Source organism: Apiotrichum porosum (assembly GCF_003942205.1).
Source record: "Apiotrichum porosum strain DSM 27194 chromosome Unknown scaffold_2, whole genome shotgun sequence".
NCBI classification, from domain to species: domain Eukaryota; kingdom Fungi; phylum Basidiomycota; class Tremellomycetes; order Trichosporonales; family Trichosporonaceae; genus Apiotrichum; species Apiotrichum porosum.
In genome coordinates this window covers 2293543-2314911 of record NW_021167109.1, presented here as the reverse complement: position 1 = coordinate 2314911, position 21369 = coordinate 2293543, and the positions used below count along the sequence as shown (strand labels likewise).

The following is a 21369-nucleotide window of genomic DNA, read 5'->3' as shown; positions in this document are numbered from 1 at the left end:
GGCCACCCTCCTTCCCCCCTTCTTCCCCTGTTCGTCCTGGACCAGGACCTGGCCTGAGCCAGGTTCCTGTTTTGTGCGCGGCGACGGAGGTTGGACATGGGGAGCGGAGGTGGTTATCCGTCGTAGCCGATCGCCTCTCTCTCATTGGGAGAGAGAAAGCGAGCGCGGGTGTGGCGCACACGATACGGGATATGGCCACGCAATGGGGAAAGAGGGAGAGAGCGTGTTCCAGGACTACTGTTAACTGGGTACACGCTACGGCAACGGCGTATACCCCCGAACAAACAGCGGAATTCGGCCTCAAAACTTGCCGCCGGTCGCGAAGAACGGTAGGCGCTGTAGTGCTGCAATATGGGATAACCGGTACGTAGTACGGTATGGTATTCATTTTGTGAAATGCGAGATTGAGTAGGTGTGAAGAACGCAGAGCAGTCTCGTACTCTGGCAGGACTGTGAACCCCAGCATAAGCTTTGCTGAGAAGAGGGTTATATGGCATTGATGTGGGTGTGCCAAACGTGCCAATTTGGGATGCATGTGCAGCATGTGTAGCACAACAGATTATTGCAGCCGACGTAAACCCTGTAGAAAGGGCGGCACAGAGTGGGTCGGGGGGGAGGAGTGTGACGCTCATGCCACACATGCACACATGCCATTGGCAGTAGTAGTAGTGGTCATCTCTCGGCATTGGGACAGTCAACAATTTCGCTCCTCGTGCAGGATATCCGCCTGTCGCCCGCCCCCGCTCCTCACAGGGTTCCGGCACACATCTCTCGATGGAGCAGACCATGGCCGGTGCCTGTTGAACCTTTTTGCCTCCCATCTCCACGTCTCCCGAAGTTAAAATAGGCAGAACTTTGATCGTCGGGCTGTGATGGGTGCAGCAGCGAGCCTTGGGCATGTGAGGCGGAGGCGATTGAACAGTAGTGACGCTGCTGTGAGTCTCTCGGGGAACGTTCCGCCCTCGCGTATCCCCCATGGGTGTGCGGAGATAGATTGCGGGAGATCGGATGGAACAAACGCAGGACAGCACACGTTTGGCCACGCGTGTGGCAGGGACCATGGCCCCTTGAACGTCGCTTCGCATGACTTGCCTGTGCACCCTTTCTCGTACATCGCAGGTCATACCAGACATCATGGTCAGCTAGCTCGCGACCGCGATCGGACGAGGCAGTGTGTGTTCACGTGCTCACCAGATGTGAGGACTCGTTCAGAGAGGTCCAGGTCCCTCTCCCGGGTGATCCAAGTTCTTCCAGGCTGCGAGCTGAGGAGCAAACGTCGTAGTCGATGGTGTCATGTTCTAGACAACTCGTCCATAGTGTGTTGAAGAAACAGCCGGACGATCGTGAATGTGGCGGCCGCGCGAGCCGGGTGGGGGCGATCATGGCGGCGGCATGTGCAGCGTCTAGCACGCAGCGCCTAGCTCGAAAAGCGGCGGGTGCCGAGTACACGCCGAGAACTGCACACACCCACGCTGTTCAGGCCACAACACACGTCACACACGGTGAGCCAAGAGCCAAGAGAGCACAAGAGCCGCCATTCAGTAGACTAGGCCAGCCACAGATGTACAGTGCCCGAATCAAGATCAGGATCAGGATCAGCGAGCAAGAGAGACGTACGTACGTGGACCGCAAGCGGCACCTGGAACCCATATGGACCCACTCACGTACCCACGGCACACAAAAAGCTATGCGCCGACGCGGCCGTTGGGTAACACACTCACTATACGCGCGCGTATACACACAGGGTGTTCTGGCGTCACACGCCGGCATGCGCGCGTCCGTCCGCCCGTCCGCACTGCCGCACGTCTTCCGTCGTGCCGTGGGACTCTTTGCGTGGGCACAGGAACAAGCCTTACGCAACCAGAATATGTGAGGCTGAGATAGTAAGACACGCAAAGGGGTGAGGCATACGACTACGAGGCGCGCGCTTGCTAATTACTACCACACCTAGCCCATTCCGTTCTTGCCCAGCGCAAGGTCGCGGAATGTTGGGTACCTTTGCACCTCGTTTTTGTGTGTCGCTGCTCCATGCTGCCTTCTGCCTTCTTGGCGGCCGGCGGTATGTTGTTGTCGGTCCGCGGTCGGTGCATGTCGGTGCGTGTCGGCGCGGTGTGGTGGTGGGTCGGCCGTGTCGGTCGCCGTTTGCGCTTCTCGCTTGTAGAACCCCTTTCTTTACACATGCCTTGCCTGGTCGGAAATAACGCCATCTGTTGGCATACCATGCCACAGATGCCTCAGAGTGTGCTCGGTTGTAGGCGGTGAACAACGGCCTGGCGCGGCCTGCGGGGTACCCGACTCCCCCTGTCGAAAAGCAAGTGGCCATGGGCAGAGGTGACTGCTGAGCGCATGCGTGGGAACCGGAATGGGGGTTGCTGGAACGTGCTCGTCGTGCGTCGAGTTCTTCCCCCCTCCCTTTTTTTTCTTGCCTCTGTCGAGAACTATCACGTTGTGCAGACAAGTGCAAAGCAAGGAATGATGAGCTCTAATAATCTATTTTTACAAAGTATAAAGCGTGTGGAACGTGACGGACGGTTAAGACGTCCCAAAAACGACGCGTTTCGACAGGCGCTACCCGTTAGAAGCTTTAGCTATCGACTTTGGATCGTTATTCTCCATCGCCTGTCGGCAGTTTCAACAGTCTACTAGGAGCGATGGGCCGTGGCATAGGCCTCGGGAAGAGACGACGCGCTACGGATGCTCAGAGGCCCGTAGTGAGTTCACGCAGAGGTCTGTCGGCAAAGCGCCTCCTTGCCGACCGTCATTCCACTCTCGTGGAAACCTTGTTTCGTGTATCGTCACTCATTCTCCTGACAAACACACACCCTTTGTGCTTTTTTATTGAAGTGAGGAAAGCATCACCGTTGACGACAGCCACCAAAATGGACAAGTGGCGGGCCACACAACTCCGGCCGCAGCGTTCGTGGCGTGGACTGCGGGGCAGATAGGCATCACGGGATCGTTATACCCGCCGGCTCGCCCTCCACGACGGAACTCCGCAGAGAGGGACTGCGTTGTTGCCCGCCACCAAAGGCCACCACCTTTTTTTTTCCTTTGGCGTCTGGCGTCTGGCACTCCTGGCATCCTGTGAGGGTCGTTGACAAGGAGCGTTGTTCGCGTTCCGGGGGTGTGTTGCGCGAGCGACGCGGTCCAGACTCAGCTTCTGGATAAGGATGGTGGGAAAAACACGAACTGACAATTGCCATACCAGATGGCAGTGCAGGCATCCGATATTCGAAAAAGCACAGCACACGACGTGGTTCTTCTTGCGCCCACAAAAAACGGCATGGTGACGTTGATGCCTGATGCCCGAAACGGCGTTTGCAACCAGGCTGTCTTGCATATCTTGCATGTCTTGGGGAGGCGTCGTGTGTGGCTAACGACAGCCGTTGGCTGACCGTGATGAGTAACGAGGCGTTTCCATTCACCAGCACCATGTACACACTCCCAGTACTGATCTAGTTGAATGAGATGGGATCCAGTCTCACCAATGACAAGCTTAGAAACGGTAAATACAACACATAAATTCTACCGGGTAACGCAATGCAGATAGCGAGACACCATTAACAATCAACAGCAGCCGCACCATATAGCCATCCCTCGTCGTCTGCGTCATAGAAAGTGGACGGCGGACAGTTGAAAAGGTAACACTCCCTCCTCTGTTCAATACACCAAAACCAAATTCTGCATCAAGTGGTGACGAGATACCTCAGCTTTTAGATAGGAGAATATACAACACAAAATGACAACGCACACACCGATCGCCGCAACTGCGCATTCCGTGCCCGGTGGAGGCCGAAAGCCGTAGTTAATTGACCCAAAGCCGACCGACCCTTTTCAGCCTCTGCCAGGACTCTTGATGTCTTGAACACAGATCCAGGTTTGGGCGGCGTTTCGGTTCGGTCGGATCTGGTCTCGGGACGGACTGGGATGTGGCCCAGCCCTGGGGCATCCACTTACTCAAACCTCCTATACGGTATCCTATCCTTCAATTCTATGCTGACGGCGGCTTCCAGTACCATACCGGACCGTTCGGCGAGTGCTGCTCCTTGAGTGCGTCTGTCCATACCTCAAAAGCAACGTGTCAGCCACTCTGCCCAATCTGCCAACTTTTGTCGCCTGGCCAATTGAATCGTCAGGTTTGGGAGGTTGTTTCGATTGAGGGTTTCGGTCACTTTTTAAACGACGTAAACGAGCCACTCTTGGCACAGTGACGCCACGCCGAGATCTCAATGCTCCCAGGTGTGTGTCTAGGGAACATGGTAAAGGGCACAAGAGGTCACGGTGCGACATGGACGGTCGGCCGTAGCGGTAGGAACAAAGCACGCAACATGCCAAGAAGGCAACCAGGTAACAAGTAAACAGGAAACAGGCAGTCTCACTCACCCCAAAGAATCCTCGTCGGCTACATCGTCCTCCGACCTGAACGCCTTCGAGTCGCCACCTGTCCTCGCCGCTGTATCGGATCACGATCGTCCAGCGAATCTCGGGAGGGTCGTCTGCGGTGAGGCGTACCACGCCACGCACAAAACTGAGGGGGCCTTCGGAGGGCAGCGTGATGCTCGCACCTTGCTGTGCGCTTGTGCCGTGGAAGTGGATCGGAGGCAGCAGGTCCGATGTCGGAAGTGGGGTAGTCAGTCGCGGGAGCTTGACCGGTGGCCGAGTGGCGCTTGTTCGCGCGAGAAGCTCGGCATAGGCAGCATCGGCGGCGTCGGGACCCGGGTCCACGACAACCCGCAGATCCATGAGGTCTCCAATCGCCTCGGCATAGGTGCTCAGGTCGAGTGGGGTGAGGAACCCGCGGCGAATGGCCATGAGGTGGGGCTCGTTGAGCTGGACCCAGTCGGCATAGCTTTGGACTCGTGTCAGTCTTCTCTCACCCGAAAAAAAAAATTCCCAAAATCCAAATCAAATCTGTCAAAATTGGACTCACTCCAAGAACGCATACGAGCCATACCACTTGCCCTCGACGCCGGCCCAGTCCCATACTTCGTCTGGACCAAGGTTGTCGGGACGCTTAAGGTTTGCAAAGCCCAGCCCGCGCACCCCCTCGATGCCGGAGCGCATGGGCAGGACAGCAGGACTCCACAGTTGCTCGCCCATGCCAATCACGTCGAGCGCGTTGAGCACTGCCGTCAGCGCTGCCCCTGGAGATACCTTTAGCCCAAGGCCAGAGGTAACCTTTTGGGAACGGTCAACTCACTCATCACAGAGCTAACGGCATTCACGAGCGTCCAGTTGACCTTGCCGGACGGGTGCAGCGGCGCCCAGTCGTTGTCGGCCCGATAGTTGCTCGCACCGTACACCAGTTCACGCAGGTATCCCCTGTGCTCGCGGTGTTCCTCGACGTCGACCTCGAGCTGCGGCGCGAGGAGCGTGTGCAGCCGTGCCAGCGTGGGGTTGATGACCTCACGCCGGCGCCGGCGCAGCGGGTGATCCCGCATCCCCAGTCCGGCCAAGGGGCGTAGTGTCGGCGGCGAGGCCTCGCGCGTGAGTAGCGTGAGGTACATGTGCCCAAACGCGTTGGACCGCAGTGCCGTCTCGAGCAGAGGTCCATTGCGCGTCGCTGGGGCAGCGAAAAACGAACCGGGGCCGTCGTCGTCTTTGGTAGGGTCACGGGCCGGCAGGTCAAGGTACAGGTCCAGAAGCGTGGTGCATAGCCGGTCGAGGTGTGAAGACTGTCATGTCAGGATAAAGTCGGGGATACTCAGCGCATCGCATCGGTGAACAATCGGGTCCAGGCCGGCCCGGACATGTCGGACATGTCGCCCGGAGGTACGTTGACCTGGGCCGAGCACACAGCTCAGACACCTCGACCCCACCGCCAGGTACGTCCACCTCCTCTTCAGCCTCCCAACCACCGGCGTCCTGTCTCGGTACCCACCAGGTCAGGCCCCTTCTCCTCGTCCCAGTGCGCGAACACCCGGTCCACAAACACACGGTCCTGCAGGCGTTGGGACCACGCCACCTCCTTGCGCTCGACGGGGAACGCACCGGCAGCGCGCGGATCGTCGTACCGGGCCAGCAGGACGTCGCGCCACAGCGCTGCGTCCTTGTTCTGCGACGCGTCAGCCTGGCTGCAGCTAAACGAAGTGTGTGTGGGTTGGCAGCCGCTCATGCGGCGGCAGCAAGTAGTGTGGGATCGAGGCGGGGTCGCTCGTCCATGAGGCTCGGGCTGACCGACTTCGGCCTCCGCCGCAATCACCGGCTACCACTGGCCACTGGCTGAGATCATCGCCGCGTCCGGAACAAAGCCACCGTACCTGGTAAATGAACACCCGGAGGGCCTGGCACGTCGCTGCGACATTGGCGAGCTGGGACGGTGCCGCGATCCCCAGTTCGACGAGGACGCGGTGGAGGATCTGAAGGTGGGCGTGTCAGTGTGAGTGTCAGTGGCAATGGTACTGGGATCCAGTGCGGACGCGTGCCGTGGTGCAGGTTCTATCCCGGTCACGGCTTATCAAGAAGCCCCGGCCCCACCGCGCGATCCCACCAGCTCCGGCATCGAGCGCACCTCGGGTGGTAGCAGCAGGAAGCTGCTGTTGACCTGGTTGGGTGCTGGGGAGCACTCGACGATCACAGGGGGAGGCGTGAGCGCTCCAGGCCATCGCTGCGGGGTGATGATTCGGACATGGCTAGGATGCGATTTGGGTGGAGCCGGTGGCGCGGTCGTCGTCGAGGGCAAGGCGTTGGGTGGGGACGGGGTGGGCGAGGTCGCGTCCACGACGACCACGGCCGCACCTGAATCCTTGGCGAGCGGAGACGTCGGGTCGTAGGATAGAAAGTCTACGCCCATGGTTTGACAAAGGTGGTGGACGTGAGATGGGAAAGCGGATGTCTTGGACAGATGGCTATTCTGGTGGTCGGGTCCGGAAGTGGAGGTCTGACGTAAGTGGCAAGTGGAGGCAGATGTGGCTAATGTGGGAGAGGACATGAGGACATGAGGGGGGCTCGTGGCATGCACTACAGGCTACGCGGGGACATGAGAGGCTATATAGAAGTGGGGAGGGAGTGGCCGGTGGGTTCAGGCTTCCAGAACCAGGCGGCATAGGCCAAGGGGGTATCGCAAGGGGGAGGAGGTGGGGCATTGTCGCGGTCCAGGTCGAGTCCTTTGTACCAAATGTTGTTCATGAGGGAGAATGCCACCTGTTTGGGTCAGCTCGGCCAACCGCTTATACTGTCGAAGCTTACACCAACAACGCCGCGCTTGGATCCAGGTCCACCGATGTGGACGCCTTCAAAGCACAGCTCGTCGAGGCTGGTCTCGGCGTTACGGAAGATTACGCGGTAGCGGACCTCGGGTGGTTGGTCGGTCGTGAGCTGGGCAATGCCGCGGAGGTGGTAACGGGACAGAGAGGATGATTGAGTGAGTCCGCTAAAGTAAATGGGTGGGAGAGCATCGGACTTGGGCAAGCCAGTAGCAAGAGTGGCTCCGTAGGATGGCGGGTTGCTGAAACCAAACCCATTCTCAGCGTCCATTTTGGCCATGGCGTCGCTGATCACGTCGGGAGCGCGGGGAACGAGGTTGACACAGCCATACGACATGAGTTTCAGAGAACCCCCCGGGAACTGCGCCATGGCAATGTACCAGGTGCCGCAGATGTCGGCCCAGTCCCATGGTCCCTTGGGGGCGAGAGCGGCCGGGTTGCACGAGAGGCTGATGCGGACAGAGGGGACGGGCATGTCGGCCATGGGAAGGAGCTTCGATGGGCGGGCTAGAGAAGCCAAAGCGTCGCTAACATGTCCAGTGTTATCCCCTTGATTGATCGACATCCTTGCCAGAGGTGCTGTTGTCAGCTCTGCTCGGAGTACACTCTATCTCACCAATGATTGCCAACGCCGCCCACACGTCCTCCCACGCCACGCGGCCCTTGCAATCGATGGGTGGGATGGCCGACAGACTGAGCCATTGTTCCTCACGAGGAAGATTGATGCTTAGGGCGTGCGCGCAGAGACAGTAGAGACGGGAAAGCTTGCGGACGGACGAGATGAACGCAAAGTCGGGCGGGTTGGCGTACATGGCATCCCACATGCGCCTGACCCCGTCAGAAGCGACGAGCTCGACGAGGAACCGATCTGACGCGGCGTCGTCCTCACCAGGCGATTCGTACAGGTCGTGCAGGATGGTGGTACAGAACTCGACCTCGCTCTTGTGCATCACGCGACAGGCGTGCGACTCGCTAAAGGTACCCTGGAAGCGAAAGTCGCAGCCATTGACTGTCTGGACCACCTCGCTGTGGTAGATTGGCGGGCGCTCTATGTACTGGCTGGGTCAGAACAACAAAGCTCCCTTTAAACCCACCTTGGATGCCCAGTTGCGCCGAGCGAGGTCGAGCTCAGTTCCTTTGTCGTGCATGTGCATCTCCGGGTGTCGGCAGTTGGCCGGACACATCTGAGGCTTGTGGACGAGGTGCCACTTGTACCGGTCGCACTCAATGGTCACCTCGCGCCACACCGTCGCAGCCGATTTGCTCGACCAGGTGCGCTCAATGAGGGTCGCAATGATGTGGAGCTGGCGTTGTCAGCTGAAGGTCCAAACACCTTAAGGACAGCTGGGGACCATCCCAATGCGTTTCGACGCCCGTCGTGTGCTGGAGATCTCGCGGGCCGCCCATTCCTTCCTCCAAACCTCATTCTCCGATCCCCGACTCACCTGTAGATTGTGGAACGCCTTGCGATCCGGGGCCACAGCCATCAGCAGGCTCTTCATGTCGGGCACGGTGATGTAAGCGAGCACACCCAAGGTAGCCTGTGCGCGGGTCAGCACTGTCTGGCGCTCGTGCGCTCGTACTAACCTCCTGGGGTAACGAAAGGAAGGAGACCTTGGACCGACGCGTGAGACTCGCCACACGCGGTGTGGGGCCCATCCCCTCCATTCCGGGCAGTAGGGAGCAGCGGACGGCGCGAGAACGACGTAGCGGGCGTGGGGGTGAGGTGCCTTTGCTCGGAGGTGTGGGTGGCGTGGAGGAAAGCGAGGAAGGCGGACTTGGACCAGTGGCAACGGCGGACTCTTTGGTGGGCGTCTCGGGGACAAGGTACGCAAGAGAAGATATGGACATGGAGGGGGGGACTGAGCCCGAGCCCGTGGCCGTCACGGCTGGGGCTGTGCCGGCCATGTCGGTGAGGTAGGACACGCACTGGGGTATAGAGACAAAGGGATACAGGAGTTGAGAGAAGAAGGAAGGAAGGAACAGGTGGATCCGACATTTTGGCCGCGGTAGAGTCTGGTATTTGGTTCCCCAAACACCTGCACCGGATTTCACGCCACCCATGTCACGGCCATCACACGATCACCGCTTATCACCCTTTGCCTTCAGATCCCAGCACCACCCATTCCTTCGCTGGAAGGAACAGAGATACCCGTGGCCAGTGGCATATGCTTGCGCGCGAATCTTCCTTATACTGGTGTCGCCAAGTCAAGCACCAAGAGCACCATGCCAACCTCGCGTCCACTGGGCGTCATGCTCCTTCTCTCGCTCGCTCATCTTGCTCGGTACAGCTGTCGTACATTCAGATCTCCGATGCTAGGAAAAAGTCATGGAACGTATGGAATGCAGTACTAGGACTGGAAACCTGGCTCGCCAGGCGGCGCGGGACGGGACTATGACGCTACGGCCACCAGTTATTACGGTGTGCAACGCCCGCTGCGCGCATGCTGTGTTTCTGCTCTGCTTCGTTTCGTTTGTGTGCGTACAACCACCCACGAGGCGGCGCCGGGTGGGTAAATGCTAAGGTAGGTAAGGTAAGGTGTAGGGTTGTTGGTGTTGGTGTTGTTGGTGGTGGTGGTGCTGTTGTTGTTGCTGTTGTTGCTGTGTCAAACCAACACGAACTCGTGTGTAAATGTCATGGGTGGTGCGGCCGACGGCGATTCCTTGTATGGTAATTGTTCAGTGGTGGTCTTTACTCGGCGCGCTCGTTCAGGTTGACGAGCAGTGTCTGGAGGCAACGCTTCGTGACGAGGTCGCCCTTGAGGAGCGCGGCAAACGTGCCGTCGCGAAGCGGCTCGGGCAGACAAGCGCGCAGTGCTTCGCGCGCCCTGGAAGCAAGCGTCAGCCCACATGTTTGACAGGAAAGAGGACAAGAAATATACACACCTGGGGTTGTCGCTCATGCGGAGGTAGCAACGGACGACGTGCTTGAGGAGGCGGACAGCCTGGGTCTCGACGAGGGCGGTAACCATGTTGGAGAGAACGGCACCAACGGCGTAGAAGCGCTCGTACGTCTGGCAAATGTACTGGAGGCCAAGGTCGTCGAGGAGAATCTTCTGGACAATGAAGATGGCGACCGTCTTGGAGAGCTCCGAGCCAGTCTCCATGATGCGGAGGCAGAGGGGGATGATCTCGGTCGAGAGGAGGAAGTTGATGACGTCCGAGTTGTCGTTCTGCTTGACGAGAGCGCCAATGACACCCAGCGACGTCAAGCGGAGGTACTCGAATGGACGAGTCTTGCTCGTCGTGTTGAGGAATGGGTACAGGAAGAGGGGGATGTGGGCGTTGAGGAAGAGACTACGGGTCTCCGAGTGGGACGCGACACACTGGAGAAGGGCAAGAGCGTTGCACACGCGGTTGGACGCATGCGCAGTGAGCACGGGGGGAGACAGGGCGGGGTAGACGTTGACAATCTCGAGGAGGAGAGAGGACATGATGCCTAGTACGAGGTCAGCCTCAGCCATGTAATCAGTTTGTGCCAGGGTACTCGACCGCTGTTCCAGGCCAGTTCCAGCCTTTCCAGCCGCCAGATCCCCGCAATGTGACTCACCAAATCCACCCCAGAGAACCAGCGCGAGATCTTCATACATCTCGCGTTTCTTGCTAAGCTCGAGGAGCGCCGTCTCGCGCGTCTCGGGGTCGAGGAGCTCGGTGATGAGCAGGTAAATCTTCTCCTCCTCCGAGCCCGCAGGGGGCGGTGACCCGTTCGGGAGGAGTAAGAGCTTGCCAGTGCCCTGTGCCGGCGCGCCGGGGACACCTGTGGAAGGGAAGCCGCCGGCGCTGCCTGCGCTGCCGAGGCCAGGAGTCGAGGGCTGGGTGGGGTGCTGTCCGTGGCCGCTCTGTGGGGGAGGAGGGTTGTTGAGGTGCTGAGCGAGGTTGTTCAGCAACAGGGGGGCTCCAGAGCCGCTGGTGCCGAGCTGCTGGGCAGCCTGCTGTTGCTGTTGCTGCTGCTGCTGTTGCTGCTGCTGTTGTTGCTGCTGTTGCTGTTGCTGCTGGGCTTGCAGTGCCGACGCGCGGGACGGCATGTCGCCCAGGCCGCCGTACCCGGTGGCGTAGCCGCGGCTGCCGTACATGGGGGACGGGGTTGGCGCTTGCACTCTGTGTGCAAAGGAAGAGGACAGAGGGGGGGAGGGAGGGATGGAGATGTCAAGCTGGGCCGCGTGCCGCTCGCTACGCGTGCGCGGTCCAGCTATGGGCGGGGGAAGAGTCGGTTGTAGGAGGGAAGTGGAGGGCGAAGATATAGGGAGTGGGACGAGCTAGCACCCGACCGGTGCAGAGAGTGGTGACGAGGAGGGGGGATGGGGGGAGGGAGGGATCTATCCCGTTCGGGGGGTGCCGCCAGAGATGTGTGTAGGGCGACTGGTGTGCCCGATGGGAGTGCGTGAGTGGAGATAGATGGATGGAGGGATGGCGAGTTGTAATGGAGAGTGAGTGTCCACCTATACGCGCGCCCAGGCTGTCACGGGCGGGGAGGCGAGGAGGCGCCGTGCCAGGATGGGCCCAGATGGGGGTGACCGTCATTCAACCTAACGCGCACTCACTTTAACGCCGGCGTGTGGCACTTTGAATTCGCCGGGTTGTATATGCGTTCAGAGATGGATGACATTGCCTACATACGGGGCCTATAACACAACGAGGGGGAGGAGTGACACACACACACACATGCACGCTGCAGCAGAGAGCTAACTATGCACCGCCAGAGGCAGGGGTGCTAACAAGGCGGCGGGGAGAGCCCATGGGCCCCGAAAAGGCATTGTTACCACCTCCATTGCCTGACCCACCACCACCACCACCACCACCACCGCTGCCGCCACGGCGCATAGGTGCACCACCTCCCGCGCGAGGTGAGCCCGGAATCGTGAGAGAGTGGCTGCCGAGTGGAGACGAAGGCATAACTGGCGATGACGGGTTGCGCATGCGGCCGCCACCGCCGCGAGGGCTGTCGGCCGAGGGCGGGACTGCGACCGACACTGAGCGGCCTCCGCCAAAGGGGATACGGGTGAGCACACCGGGAGGCGGGGTGCTGCCGGCGGCGTTGCCCTGGAACTCGAGCGAGACCGCGCCCATCTCACTTGGCTCGAGGCCCATAAAGTCGACAATACGGGCCGCGAGGGTGTTCAAGTATTCAATGTTGTCACGCTTGCGAGTCCACACTTGAATGCGGTCCATCTTGGGACGAGCCGACACGACAATGCCGCACACGCCGTCCTCGGGGTCGAGCATCTCGCCGACGAGCGCCATGGAGAGGCTGGACCAGACATGGTCCATCAAACCAGGTGACGAGCGGATGAGGGCCACCCACTTGCCGCCGTCCTTGTTGGCTGGGTCCTCCCACATCTAGAGCGTTGGCGATCAGCAAACGTTTCACATAGCCACAAATAAGGGCCACTACTCACGGGACGGATACCATCCTTGAACAGGTGGTAGTTTGCGTGCTTGGCAATGGCGCTCGGCATGCGAATGTTGTTGACGTTGCGGCAGAAGCCCTCGATCGTGTCAAATGTACCAACTGTGAGGAGCGACGCCTCCCACTCGTTGAGCATGTCGTCCTTCTTGACCGTCGCGGGGTCGGGCTTGTAAGTCTTCGAGTCGTAGAATATCGTCCTGCATTGTCAGCTCAAGACCCCGGCATGCACAGCTTACCAAGGGTGAGCGAGTGGGTGCTCGCCGTTAGCGGTGGTGGTACGCGGGGTTGTCTCGCCCCCGGCGACATCCTTGGTAGGCGTGCCAGCCTCCACGACGATCTCGGGGACGGCCTTGCCGATCGCCGCAGGGCGACTGGGAGTCTCTGGGCCTGAGGTCGCAGCACCAGGGAAGCCGACGCCGAGGCCTGCTCGGCCCCCGCGACGCCATTCCGTGGCCTTGGAGCTGCCCTCCTTGTCGGCGGCGGTGACAGGGGCGGTGGCATCTGCGCCAGCGCTGGCAGTGGTACTGTTGTTGGGGAGATCGGCACGAGAATCGGTGGACTGAGCGTCTTTGTCACTGTCCTGTGCTTCCTTGTCGACCTTGTTCGCCACGACATCTTTCTCGGTCTTTCCCGCACTGAGTTCGGTGCCGGCATCAGGGGCAGCTGAGGCGCCGCGCACAGGTGATGGAGGGGAAATGTTGGCGCGCTGCATGGCACTCTGGGGAAGCTTGAGGCGCGAGGGGGACAGCGACGGGCCCGACGAGGACGTCGGGAGGTTGGTCGTGCTCACAGTCACGTCGTTGAGCGCCGGCTTGGCGGTGGTGTTCGTACCCACACTGGCTGATGGCTGCAGGCGGTCGGAAAGCTGCTTCAGGCTCGGGAGGCCGGCATTGTTTGGGCTGGGCTTGGTACGGCTCGCGCTGCTGGCCAATGTTAGCGATGTGCTGCGAAGTTGCTGCTCGGAACGTGCCCGCGGACGCGGGGGGTCACGTATTCTGAGACTGACACGTACCGGGAAAACGACAGGTCCTTGACGAGCTTGCTGGCGGGCGATGGCGACGAGGTGTTGGCCGCGGTGGCGGCGGGCTCGGCGGGCGACATGGGGGGGACGAGAAGTGACAACGTGAAGAGCAGTCTTGAAAGACGACTTGAGAAGGAGATCCCTGGGCTGGTTATTGTTGTTGGCATGTCCCCTCCCTCTGTCACATCGTGGGCACTGGCAGCATGGCACGCGTCACGCAGCCCACGCCTTCCGGCTTTCCGGGTGGGCCCATCAGACTCCCGCGGCGCCGCCACCCGCGTGAGGGTTGTGGATGGATGTGGGCACTTACCTGCCGATGTAGCTGGAGGAGACGCGTCTTGTGATGGACAACAGAGACGGCGTAAAGGAGAAGAGAGACAGCAGCGCAAAACGCAGAGTTATAGCAAGCGCTAGCGAGAGGGGGGGTCGCATGTGGGTGTGGGTGTGTGCCTGTTGATGGCCCAATTCTGGAGAGCACTTTGTGGATGGCCCGTGCTGAAACACCCATCAGACGAACCCTCTCCTCGCCCAGCAGCTCAATGTGCCCGTGCTGCAGAGCCCTGCTGCACACAACCCAACGTGCATCAGATGACAAACTCTCTCTTTCTCTACCAACCAGTCTCTACGGCTCAACACATGACTGGCATGACTGGGCTTTGTTTGCGCGTCTGGCTTTAAATTGTTGGCCACCTGCCGCGATCGGCCAAGACAACGGCGGTTTGTGTGTGCTGGATGGGACAGGAACGCTCGAGGGACGCGTTACCCAGAGATCACAGGGACAAGTCAGAATTCGGGGCCCCCATTTGATCGTAAAGTGAAGCCAAACGACAGAATAGACATGGGCATGGGCACAACAAACACATCTGGGTTTGGGTTCACCACTTACGGGTGTCATACAGGTCGTGCTCACACCCTGCTGTATGTTTGTCCAAAAAAACAAGTAGACAAACACTGCGGCAGCAAGCGTGAGGTGACAAAAGGAGTCGTCTCTCCCGAGGTTGTTATCGCAGGGTTAATCCTTATCCACCAGAGGACGGCAGTGACGACCCTTAAGTGGGTGTTATGCAGGTCGACCATTACAGTGCAGACCACATGTACCCAGATGGGGTGGTCCCAAGACAGCATGCTACCACCAGAGGCCATCAGGCGGGTTGGTCTGCATTTGACAACCTGCCCACAGGCCACAGGACACGTACGGACGTTTGTTTGGCTCTCAAATCGTCGCATTTCAACCACGTTTGCAAAGGCCTTTGCGTATCCGAAACAACCCTCGGCGATCTCCTCGAGTCCTGAAACTGTGGACGACTCCTGGAGCTGTGTCCTGTATGGTGAGCGTACACGTGCCCATCGACCTCATGATCTCATGGTCTCTGGTCTCATGCAACAGAACGTTGGAGGAGAAGAAGTGTTGGCGAAAGGAAGACTGTCACTGAGGGGAACACACCTTCCCTCCGACGGAAGCGGAAGCGGACGGTTGAGTGGACTGACATGACGTTTGGTTTGGTGCCTGACATGTGCAGTCACCCCCCACAACAAACCTCCATCACCGATCCTGCCTTCCTTCCTTCCTCGCCATCACTCACCCCCGTACCACACTCATAGCAAGCATGACCACAGACCTTGCGACACACCCCGTCACTCCCACCGCTGCTTCCAAGGACGGCGCTGCCTACCACCACGAAGGCAGCGACTACGTCAACAGCAACACCGCTGGGGACACAAACAGCACCACCGAGACGATTCCGTCTGGTCACTTCCAAAAGATCATCATCACCTCGACGTCGGCCACCGTCGTCGACGACATTTACGGCTCCCACATACTCACTGAGCCGCTCCTCATCGCCCTCCTCACCTCCCCGGCGGTCCGCCGCCTGGGCCATGTCGCTCAGCACGGCATCACCGCCCACCTTGGACACACTCCATTCGTGACTCGCCTGGAACACTCGGTGGGCGCCATGATCCTCGTTCGCGCCGTCGGTGGGAGCGTGGAAGAGCAAGCCGCTGGGCTCCTGCACGACATTTCGCACACTGCATTCAGCCATGTGGCCGACAGCGCCTTCCCCTCGCCCGTTTCGTACCACGAGGAGCACAAGGATGAGTACGTCGCCATGACCAACCTGCGTTCGATCCTTGCCGCCCACGGCGCGACCGAGCAGATCTTTGACGAGGAAGAGTACGGGCTTGTGGAGCGCCCCGCGCCGCACCTCTGCGCCGACCGCCTCGACTATGGCCTGCGTGATGCCGTGGGGTTCGGCCACATCTCGCTCGAGCAGGGCCGCGCGGTCTTTGCCGCCGTCCGCGCCTTCCCTTCCCCGCACCTCTCCGACCACAAGCGCTACCTCGTCGTCACAGACCTGGAGTGTGCGCATTCGCTGGCGCGCGCGTACTCTGCCGCCGACGCCGGTGTCTGGTCCAACGCGGCCCACTCGGAGATCGACCGGCGTCTGGGCGAAGTCATCTCGCGCATGGTCGCGCGCGGGGCATTGGTCGAAAAGGACATGTGGCTCGACGACGCCGCCTTCCTCGCCAAGCTGAAGCGCAACGCAAACGAACAAGAGCGCGCCGAGGTCCACTCTATCGAGAACGACGAACTGCCCGTGGACGAAGGCCTCGGGATCCCGCACGACTCGAAGATTCGCACCATCGACCCCGATGTGTGGGTGGCGGGAACCGACCACGCCGTTCCACTCTCGACGATCATGCCAGAGTGGAAGCAGGAGAGGGAGGAGTACATTGCCCGCCGTGAGACTGAGCGCCGTAGCCCGCCCGTGTAGTGTGGCGATAGAGAATCTGAGATCAGTGAAGAGAGAGACATTTATAGTAGAGAGTGTTGATATAGATAGTTGTACCTGCATCTCGACCTCGTCGAGTCTCCAATATGCCAAATGTGTCGCTGATATACAACAGTGTAGAACCTCGCACGTTCACAACCAATGCGCTCCAACCCTCTGACGGACCACTCTGCGGTCCATCTCCGTCTCCCTCAGCTCCAGCTCAGTGGCCGTGGCCGCTGTGGTCCTCGGGACCAGGGGCGCCTCTCCGTCCAGCCGTCGCCAGGCATCCCTCGACCACCTGGAGCAGGTGGTTGTTCTCCAGGGCAGCCTGGACGCGCTCCTTGTCGTTGAGCTGCTTGTTGACCGCGTGCTCGCTCTGGTGCGTGCCGGCCTTGATGCGGATGTCGACGCGGTACCGCGGCGGGAGGGCGCGCAGGAGGCGCACGCGCAGCGACAGGCCGATGAGCGTCGACATGGAGCAGTGCGGGATGGTCGGGGTCAAGTACACCAGGACGCGGTTGCCGGCGACGTGGATGTCCTCGGCCGAGACGACGCGGAGCTGTTCAAGCGACACGGGGTGCTCGGGGTCGGTGACGGAGCGGAGGAGGTCTGGGGTGGAGTGTTAGCTTTGGGTCTCTGGGCTGGACGGCGACATGGAAGGGGAAGCTGGAGGTGGAGCGACACCTCGCTCGCCTCTCGCCACTGCCATTCCTTTCTACGACCAAACGCAGTTACTCACCAAACACCTCATACGCATCAATCTCCTCGCCAGCCTCCTCGTCCTCAGAGCCCTCCTCGTCACTGCCGACACGCTTGTTGTGGAGGTAAGCCAGCTCGGGTTGCGCGGCGGCGTCCTCGCTGTAGGCGTCGGCCCAGAGCGCGTCGTTCCTGCGGCCTGTTGACGACGCAGCAAAGATGGTCGGGGCGGCGTTATCGAGTGGGCGGTTCATGGTGTGCGAGAAGGATAAGAGTGCAATGGGAATAAGTGGTGTAAGGATGGAGTGGTTACAAACCCAGAGTGCATCTGTAATCTCCCCACCCACCACCCCCTCGTTAGTGCCACTCGCCAAAGGCCCGAGCTAACACCGACAGCTCACCGTTCCTGGCTGTCCTCCCACCCCCGCCCGCCCAGGCTGGTGCTCTCTCCGGCTCTCCTCGTTGGCTCATGGCTGCTCGTCGTCGTCCTACACCCTATTACCGCACACCACTCATCACCACAACACATCATCACAATGGCCGAGGAAAAGTGAGTGGCGCGCACAACGGATGTGACATGGCATGGCTGACAATGCTCGCAGGACCTACGTTGTGAGTTGTTCGACCGCTCCCTTGTCCCCCCTGGATCCGCCTGCAAGCCTGTTCCGAGAACTGCCAACTGACTTCCCGCCAAGCTCCAGACTGCTGGCTTTGAGTGAGTGTCGCCTTGCATCGCACTTGGGTCCATGAGCCATCGCTGACCTTCCAGCGCCCGTTTCCCCAACCAGAACCAGACCAAGCACTGGTGAGCCCACCCCCCCACCCGCCGACGCCGGCGCGCAACAACCGAATATCTGAACACTGACCCTCCGTTCCCTTCCGACACAATACAGCTGGGTACGTCCGCCGAACTGTCGTCACCGGCTTGCGACCACCACACCACCGCGGGCTAACACTCTCTGCAGCAGAACTTTGTCGACTACCACAAGTGTGTCAACGCCAAGGGCGAGGAGTTTGCTCCCTGCCAGCAGTTCAAGCGCGCCTACCAGTCGCTCTGCCCCAGTGCGTATCCGTTCGCTCCTTGGCGAACAATGGAGCGGCCGCAAGGCCACAACACGGCGCGCGCAAATGGCGTGTCGTCGTTGGAGCGCCGAGCGGCCGACTTTGTCCGCCAGGCCCACACACCATATGCTGACGCTGTCTCCGCAGACGAGTGGTCGTCCAAGTGGACCGACCAGGTCGAGAACGGCACCTTCCCCGCCTCGCTCGACCCTTAGATGCCGAAAGAGCGGTACATATAGCTGCATGAAATCGCAAAACCGGTGTCGCATTTGAATCCAAGTGGGCCAAGTGGCATAAGCGTTGCCCGTGGCTGGTCCGTTCCTTGCCTCCTCGTCCTCCTCCCTCTTTCTCTGCCAACCGCAAACGCACAAACAAGTGGTATCTCTGCATCCTCTTGTGGGTGTGGGGGGTGTCGTCTCCAAAAGCTACTACAATGTTCATGGGCTTTCCGCTCATGCCGCTCCCTGCGCCTGCGCCGACGCGGTATCTCCTCCTTCGTCCTCCTCGACGAAGATTTCCTGGTACTTTTCCAGAATGGTTTCAATGGCCTGAAGCGAGCGTCAGCTATGGGGGTTTCTCAGAGTCACACGAGTCAGCCGCCGTCACATACCTTGCACTGGTAGTTCATGTGCTCGAGGTTCAGACCGCCTTCCTCGGGCGGGGCGCCCAACAGTGTGGGACCAAAGACGATGGACAGGTTGGACGTCGACATCTGGTTGACACCCTCCTTGCGGCGGATGCGGTCGAGGTGACCCATAAAGTACTTGAGCGTGGCATAGTTGGGGTCTGGCAGCTCGTTGACCTGCTCGTGCAGTCGGATGTGTCGTAACCGGTCGTTTTCGTAGCGTGCCGCATCGACAAAGCCGTGGTACAGGCCAAATGTCAGGAGAGGCTCGGGCAGTTCGCGGAACCACAGCTTGAGCGCGCCAGACACCACGTTGATGTCCGCACTCCACTGCTCGTCCATGACGTCTGTGCCCTCAATGTCATGGTCGAGGGCATTCTTGAGTGCCTGCACCCTGGACGTCGTTCCCGACAAGCGGTAAATGCCCATTGATTCGAGACCGTACGCTTCGATCGCCTCGGCACACTTGACAACAACCTTGGGTACTTCGGTGCCGTCGCGCTGGATCTGGTCGCCGAGGTCGACACCGAAAGTGGCGCCGGTCGCAGCGGGGACTAATGATGATGCGAACTCGGGCTGGGGAGCGGCCTGCTGGGGGACACCATTGCCGTTGGTCACCGGCGCTGGAGGGGGAGGAGTAGGGGCAGTCATTGTAGCGTTCTGCTGGGCCTGCACATGCGGCGGCAGAGCAGGAATGAAGCCCTCGTCGTACAGACCCTCGCGGCGCGGGCCCTTGGGGGTGTTACGGGCAACCGCGTAGTTTTGCATGTACGACTTGAAGTCGCTGCGGTTGTCGATAGCCTCGAAGATGTGCTTGAGGCCAGGTCCTGTGGGAATAGTTAGCAACAGTGTTAGGTGGCCCGGTATGTGCTACCTACCATCATCCGGGTTGCTTGGGATCAAAATCGAGCCCTCGCCGACAATAGTGGACTCGTACATGAACGCGTAACGCGTCAGGTGGTACTGCATGCCCAGGTCCAGCTCGTCGGCACTGTCTTTGAGAAGCTGTTGAGTGTCGTGTCAGCTACACGTAGTATATCGTAGCTTGTCAACTTACGCGAACAATCTTGGGCAGCTGGAAGTTGAAGTACTCCTGTCGCAACGCTTGGCTATCGAGGACAGCCTTGCGGAACGCCTCGCTCGCCGAAGCCATGCGCGAGCGAACGTCGTCCTCGTGCTTTGCCATCTGTGCCGGGTTCTTGCCCTTGAACAAGCCCTTGTTGAGAGCCTTGCCCAAGCCACGCTGTCTAGGCGCAGAGGTTGGCTCGGTGCGGATGGCAGCGTCGCGGTAGTTCTCGCCCTCTTTGGCGACGAGGATACGCTCAAGCTCCTCGGCCGTGGCGTCAAAGCGTGCCTTGGCCTTACAGCGGTTAGTGTCTGTAGTTGTGTCCATAAAACCAAAAGTGTGGATCTCACCTTGTCCATGACTCCTTCGCTTTCCTGCAGAATACCCTGGTAACGCGCGCCGTTCTCCTTGTGCTGCAGGGTCAGACCAAATGCTACGCCGCAGACGCAGATTCTTCGCCATAGCGAGAGACACTGGTCAACTTACAATCTTGCGTTGCTTTTCACCTTCACGAGCCAAGCTGTTGAGCTCCTCACTCATCTCTCCCAGGCGCGAGGCAAAGCGCAGGCGGTTCTGGGCAACTTGGTCCTGGACACGGAGGGAAGACTGGTACGCGGCGACAAACGATCCGGCCTTGCCGTCCGAACGGCTGTACAGGTCGTTGGAGGTACGCGTCATCTCGCTCAGGCTCCTGCCGTAGCGTTCCTCGATGGCAGAGCGGTCGCGGAAGAACTGGGCGACTTGCTGTAGGCACGGTGTCAGCAGGAGCTACTGCGCGCCGGGCCGCCGCCACTCGCCACACATACCTTGCACGACTGCACCGACTGCTTTATTCGGTCCGCAAGAAGGGGGAGCGCGCACTGTTCGTTTTAGTAATCACGTCGAATGCCATGGAGGAGAGCAAACCCACGTCCATGTCGCAGAGGCCCCGAAGGATACCCTCGTCAAAGGCCACGGGTACGCCTGCGCCCTCGTCCTTGGAATCACTGCGCATAGCCGAACTAGACGACATGCGGCGCGCGTGTGGAGCCGCCTGCGGCTGTCCCGAGACCTGCTCGTTGGCGGTGACAGTGGTGTTGGTGGACGCGGCAGCTGAGGACGACGACGACGCATGGTTAGGAGGCGGCGCGTTCATGTTGCCTGTCCGGGTCAACAGGGGGTCTCGACGGTTGCTGTCCGCCATGCCGGTGCGCGGCCCGTTTGGCCACACCCCGCTCGAGTCGGGAGGGTTGGAGCGATGCGACACTGGCTGGGCAGATGAAGAAGCAGACGCAGACGCACCAGAGCCGTAGTGGGCGCGAGGACGACTGTTGTACGGAAAGCCATTATCCATGCTGTCCTGTCCACGCGGAATGTCGACCACATAGCGGTCGTCGTAGGCCTCCATGGTCGAGCGAGTGGTGCTGGGTTGTGAGGGTGTGGTGTTGGGAGTGGAGGGAGGGGGAGGGTGGGAGAAAGAGATAGAAAGGGGACGGAGGTCCCTGGAGTGTTTGGATTAAGACGAATAGAGTTG

General features: G+C 60.0%; 8 protein-coding genes across 8 annotated transcripts; 2 read left to right on the top strand and 6 right to left on the bottom strand.

Moving 5' to 3' along the window:
• Positions 1 to 3991: 3991 nt before the first annotated feature.
• EHS24_004931 (uncharacterized protein) lies at positions 3992 to 6793 on the bottom strand (the record flags this gene model as incomplete). Its single annotated transcript, XM_028620473.1, has 7 exons — positions 3992 to 4066; positions 4384 to 4849; positions 4931 to 5126; positions 5201 to 5675; positions 5882 to 6055; positions 6261 to 6359; positions 6512 to 6793. The coding sequence occupies 7 exons, from the start codon at positions 6791 to 6793 to the stop codon at positions 3992 to 3994; spliced, it is 1767 nt and encodes a 588-aa protein (XP_028479445.1).
• A 194-nt stretch (positions 6794 to 6987) lies between these two features.
• On the bottom strand, positions 6988 to 9113 carry EHS24_004930 (uncharacterized protein; the record flags this gene model as incomplete). The annotated part of the gene is made up of 6 exons (XM_028620472.1): positions 6988 to 7143; positions 7189 to 7712; positions 7822 to 8188; positions 8300 to 8509; positions 8651 to 8746; positions 8793 to 9113. The coding sequence occupies 6 exons, from the start codon at positions 9111 to 9113 to the stop codon at positions 6988 to 6990; spliced, it is 1674 nt and encodes a 557-aa protein (XP_028479444.1).
• Positions 9114 to 9897: 784 nt separating this feature from the next.
• Positions 9898 to 11278, bottom strand: RCD1 (Cell differentiation protein rcd1; the record flags this gene model as incomplete). The annotated part of the gene is made up of 3 exons (XM_028620471.1): positions 9898 to 10033; positions 10092 to 10644; positions 10756 to 11278. 3 exons carry the CDS (start codon positions 11276 to 11278, stop codon positions 9898 to 9900), a joined length of 1212 nt encoding a protein of 403 aa, XP_028479443.1.
• Positions 11279 to 11891: 613 nt separating this feature from the next.
• Positions 11892 to 13713, bottom strand: EHS24_004928 (uncharacterized protein; the record flags this gene model as incomplete). Its single annotated transcript, XM_028620470.1, has 4 exons — positions 11892 to 12542; positions 12602 to 12809; positions 12849 to 13532; positions 13625 to 13713. The coding sequence occupies 4 exons, from the start codon at positions 13711 to 13713 to the stop codon at positions 11892 to 11894; spliced, it is 1632 nt and encodes a 543-aa protein (XP_028479442.1).
• A 1527-nt stretch (positions 13714 to 15240) lies between these two features.
• EHS24_004927 (uncharacterized protein) lies at positions 15241 to 16407 on the top strand (the record flags this gene model as incomplete). Its single annotated transcript, XM_028620469.1, has 1 exon — positions 15241 to 16407. One exon carries the CDS (start codon positions 15241 to 15243, stop codon positions 16405 to 16407), a length of 1167 nt encoding a protein of 388 aa, XP_028479441.1.
• Positions 16408 to 16627: 220 nt separating this feature from the next.
• EHS24_004926 (uncharacterized protein) lies at positions 16628 to 17357 on the bottom strand (the record flags this gene model as incomplete). Its single annotated transcript, XM_028620468.1, has 2 exons — positions 16628 to 17016; positions 17147 to 17357. The coding sequence occupies 2 exons, from the start codon at positions 17355 to 17357 to the stop codon at positions 16628 to 16630; spliced, it is 600 nt and encodes a 199-aa protein (XP_028479440.1).
• A 282-nt stretch (positions 17358 to 17639) lies between these two features.
• COX12 (Cytochrome c oxidase subunit 6B) lies at positions 17640 to 18380 on the top strand (the record flags this gene model as incomplete). Its single annotated transcript, XM_028620467.1, has 6 exons — positions 17640 to 17653; positions 17706 to 17715; positions 17799 to 17818; positions 17873 to 17908; positions 17997 to 18000; positions 18069 to 18380. The coding sequence occupies 6 exons, from the start codon at positions 17640 to 17642 to the stop codon at positions 18378 to 18380; spliced, it is 396 nt and encodes a 131-aa protein (XP_028479439.1).
• A 237-nt stretch (positions 18381 to 18617) lies between these two features.
• Positions 18618 to 21243, bottom strand: EHS24_004924 (uncharacterized protein; the record flags this gene model as incomplete). The annotated part of the gene is made up of 8 exons (XM_028620466.1): positions 18618 to 18713; positions 18776 to 19617; positions 19669 to 19795; positions 19848 to 20150; positions 20207 to 20269; positions 20343 to 20600; positions 20663 to 20716; positions 20767 to 21243. 8 exons carry the CDS (start codon positions 21241 to 21243, stop codon positions 18618 to 18620), a joined length of 2220 nt encoding a protein of 739 aa, XP_028479438.1.
• Between the last annotated feature and the right edge of the window lie 126 nt (positions 21244 to 21369).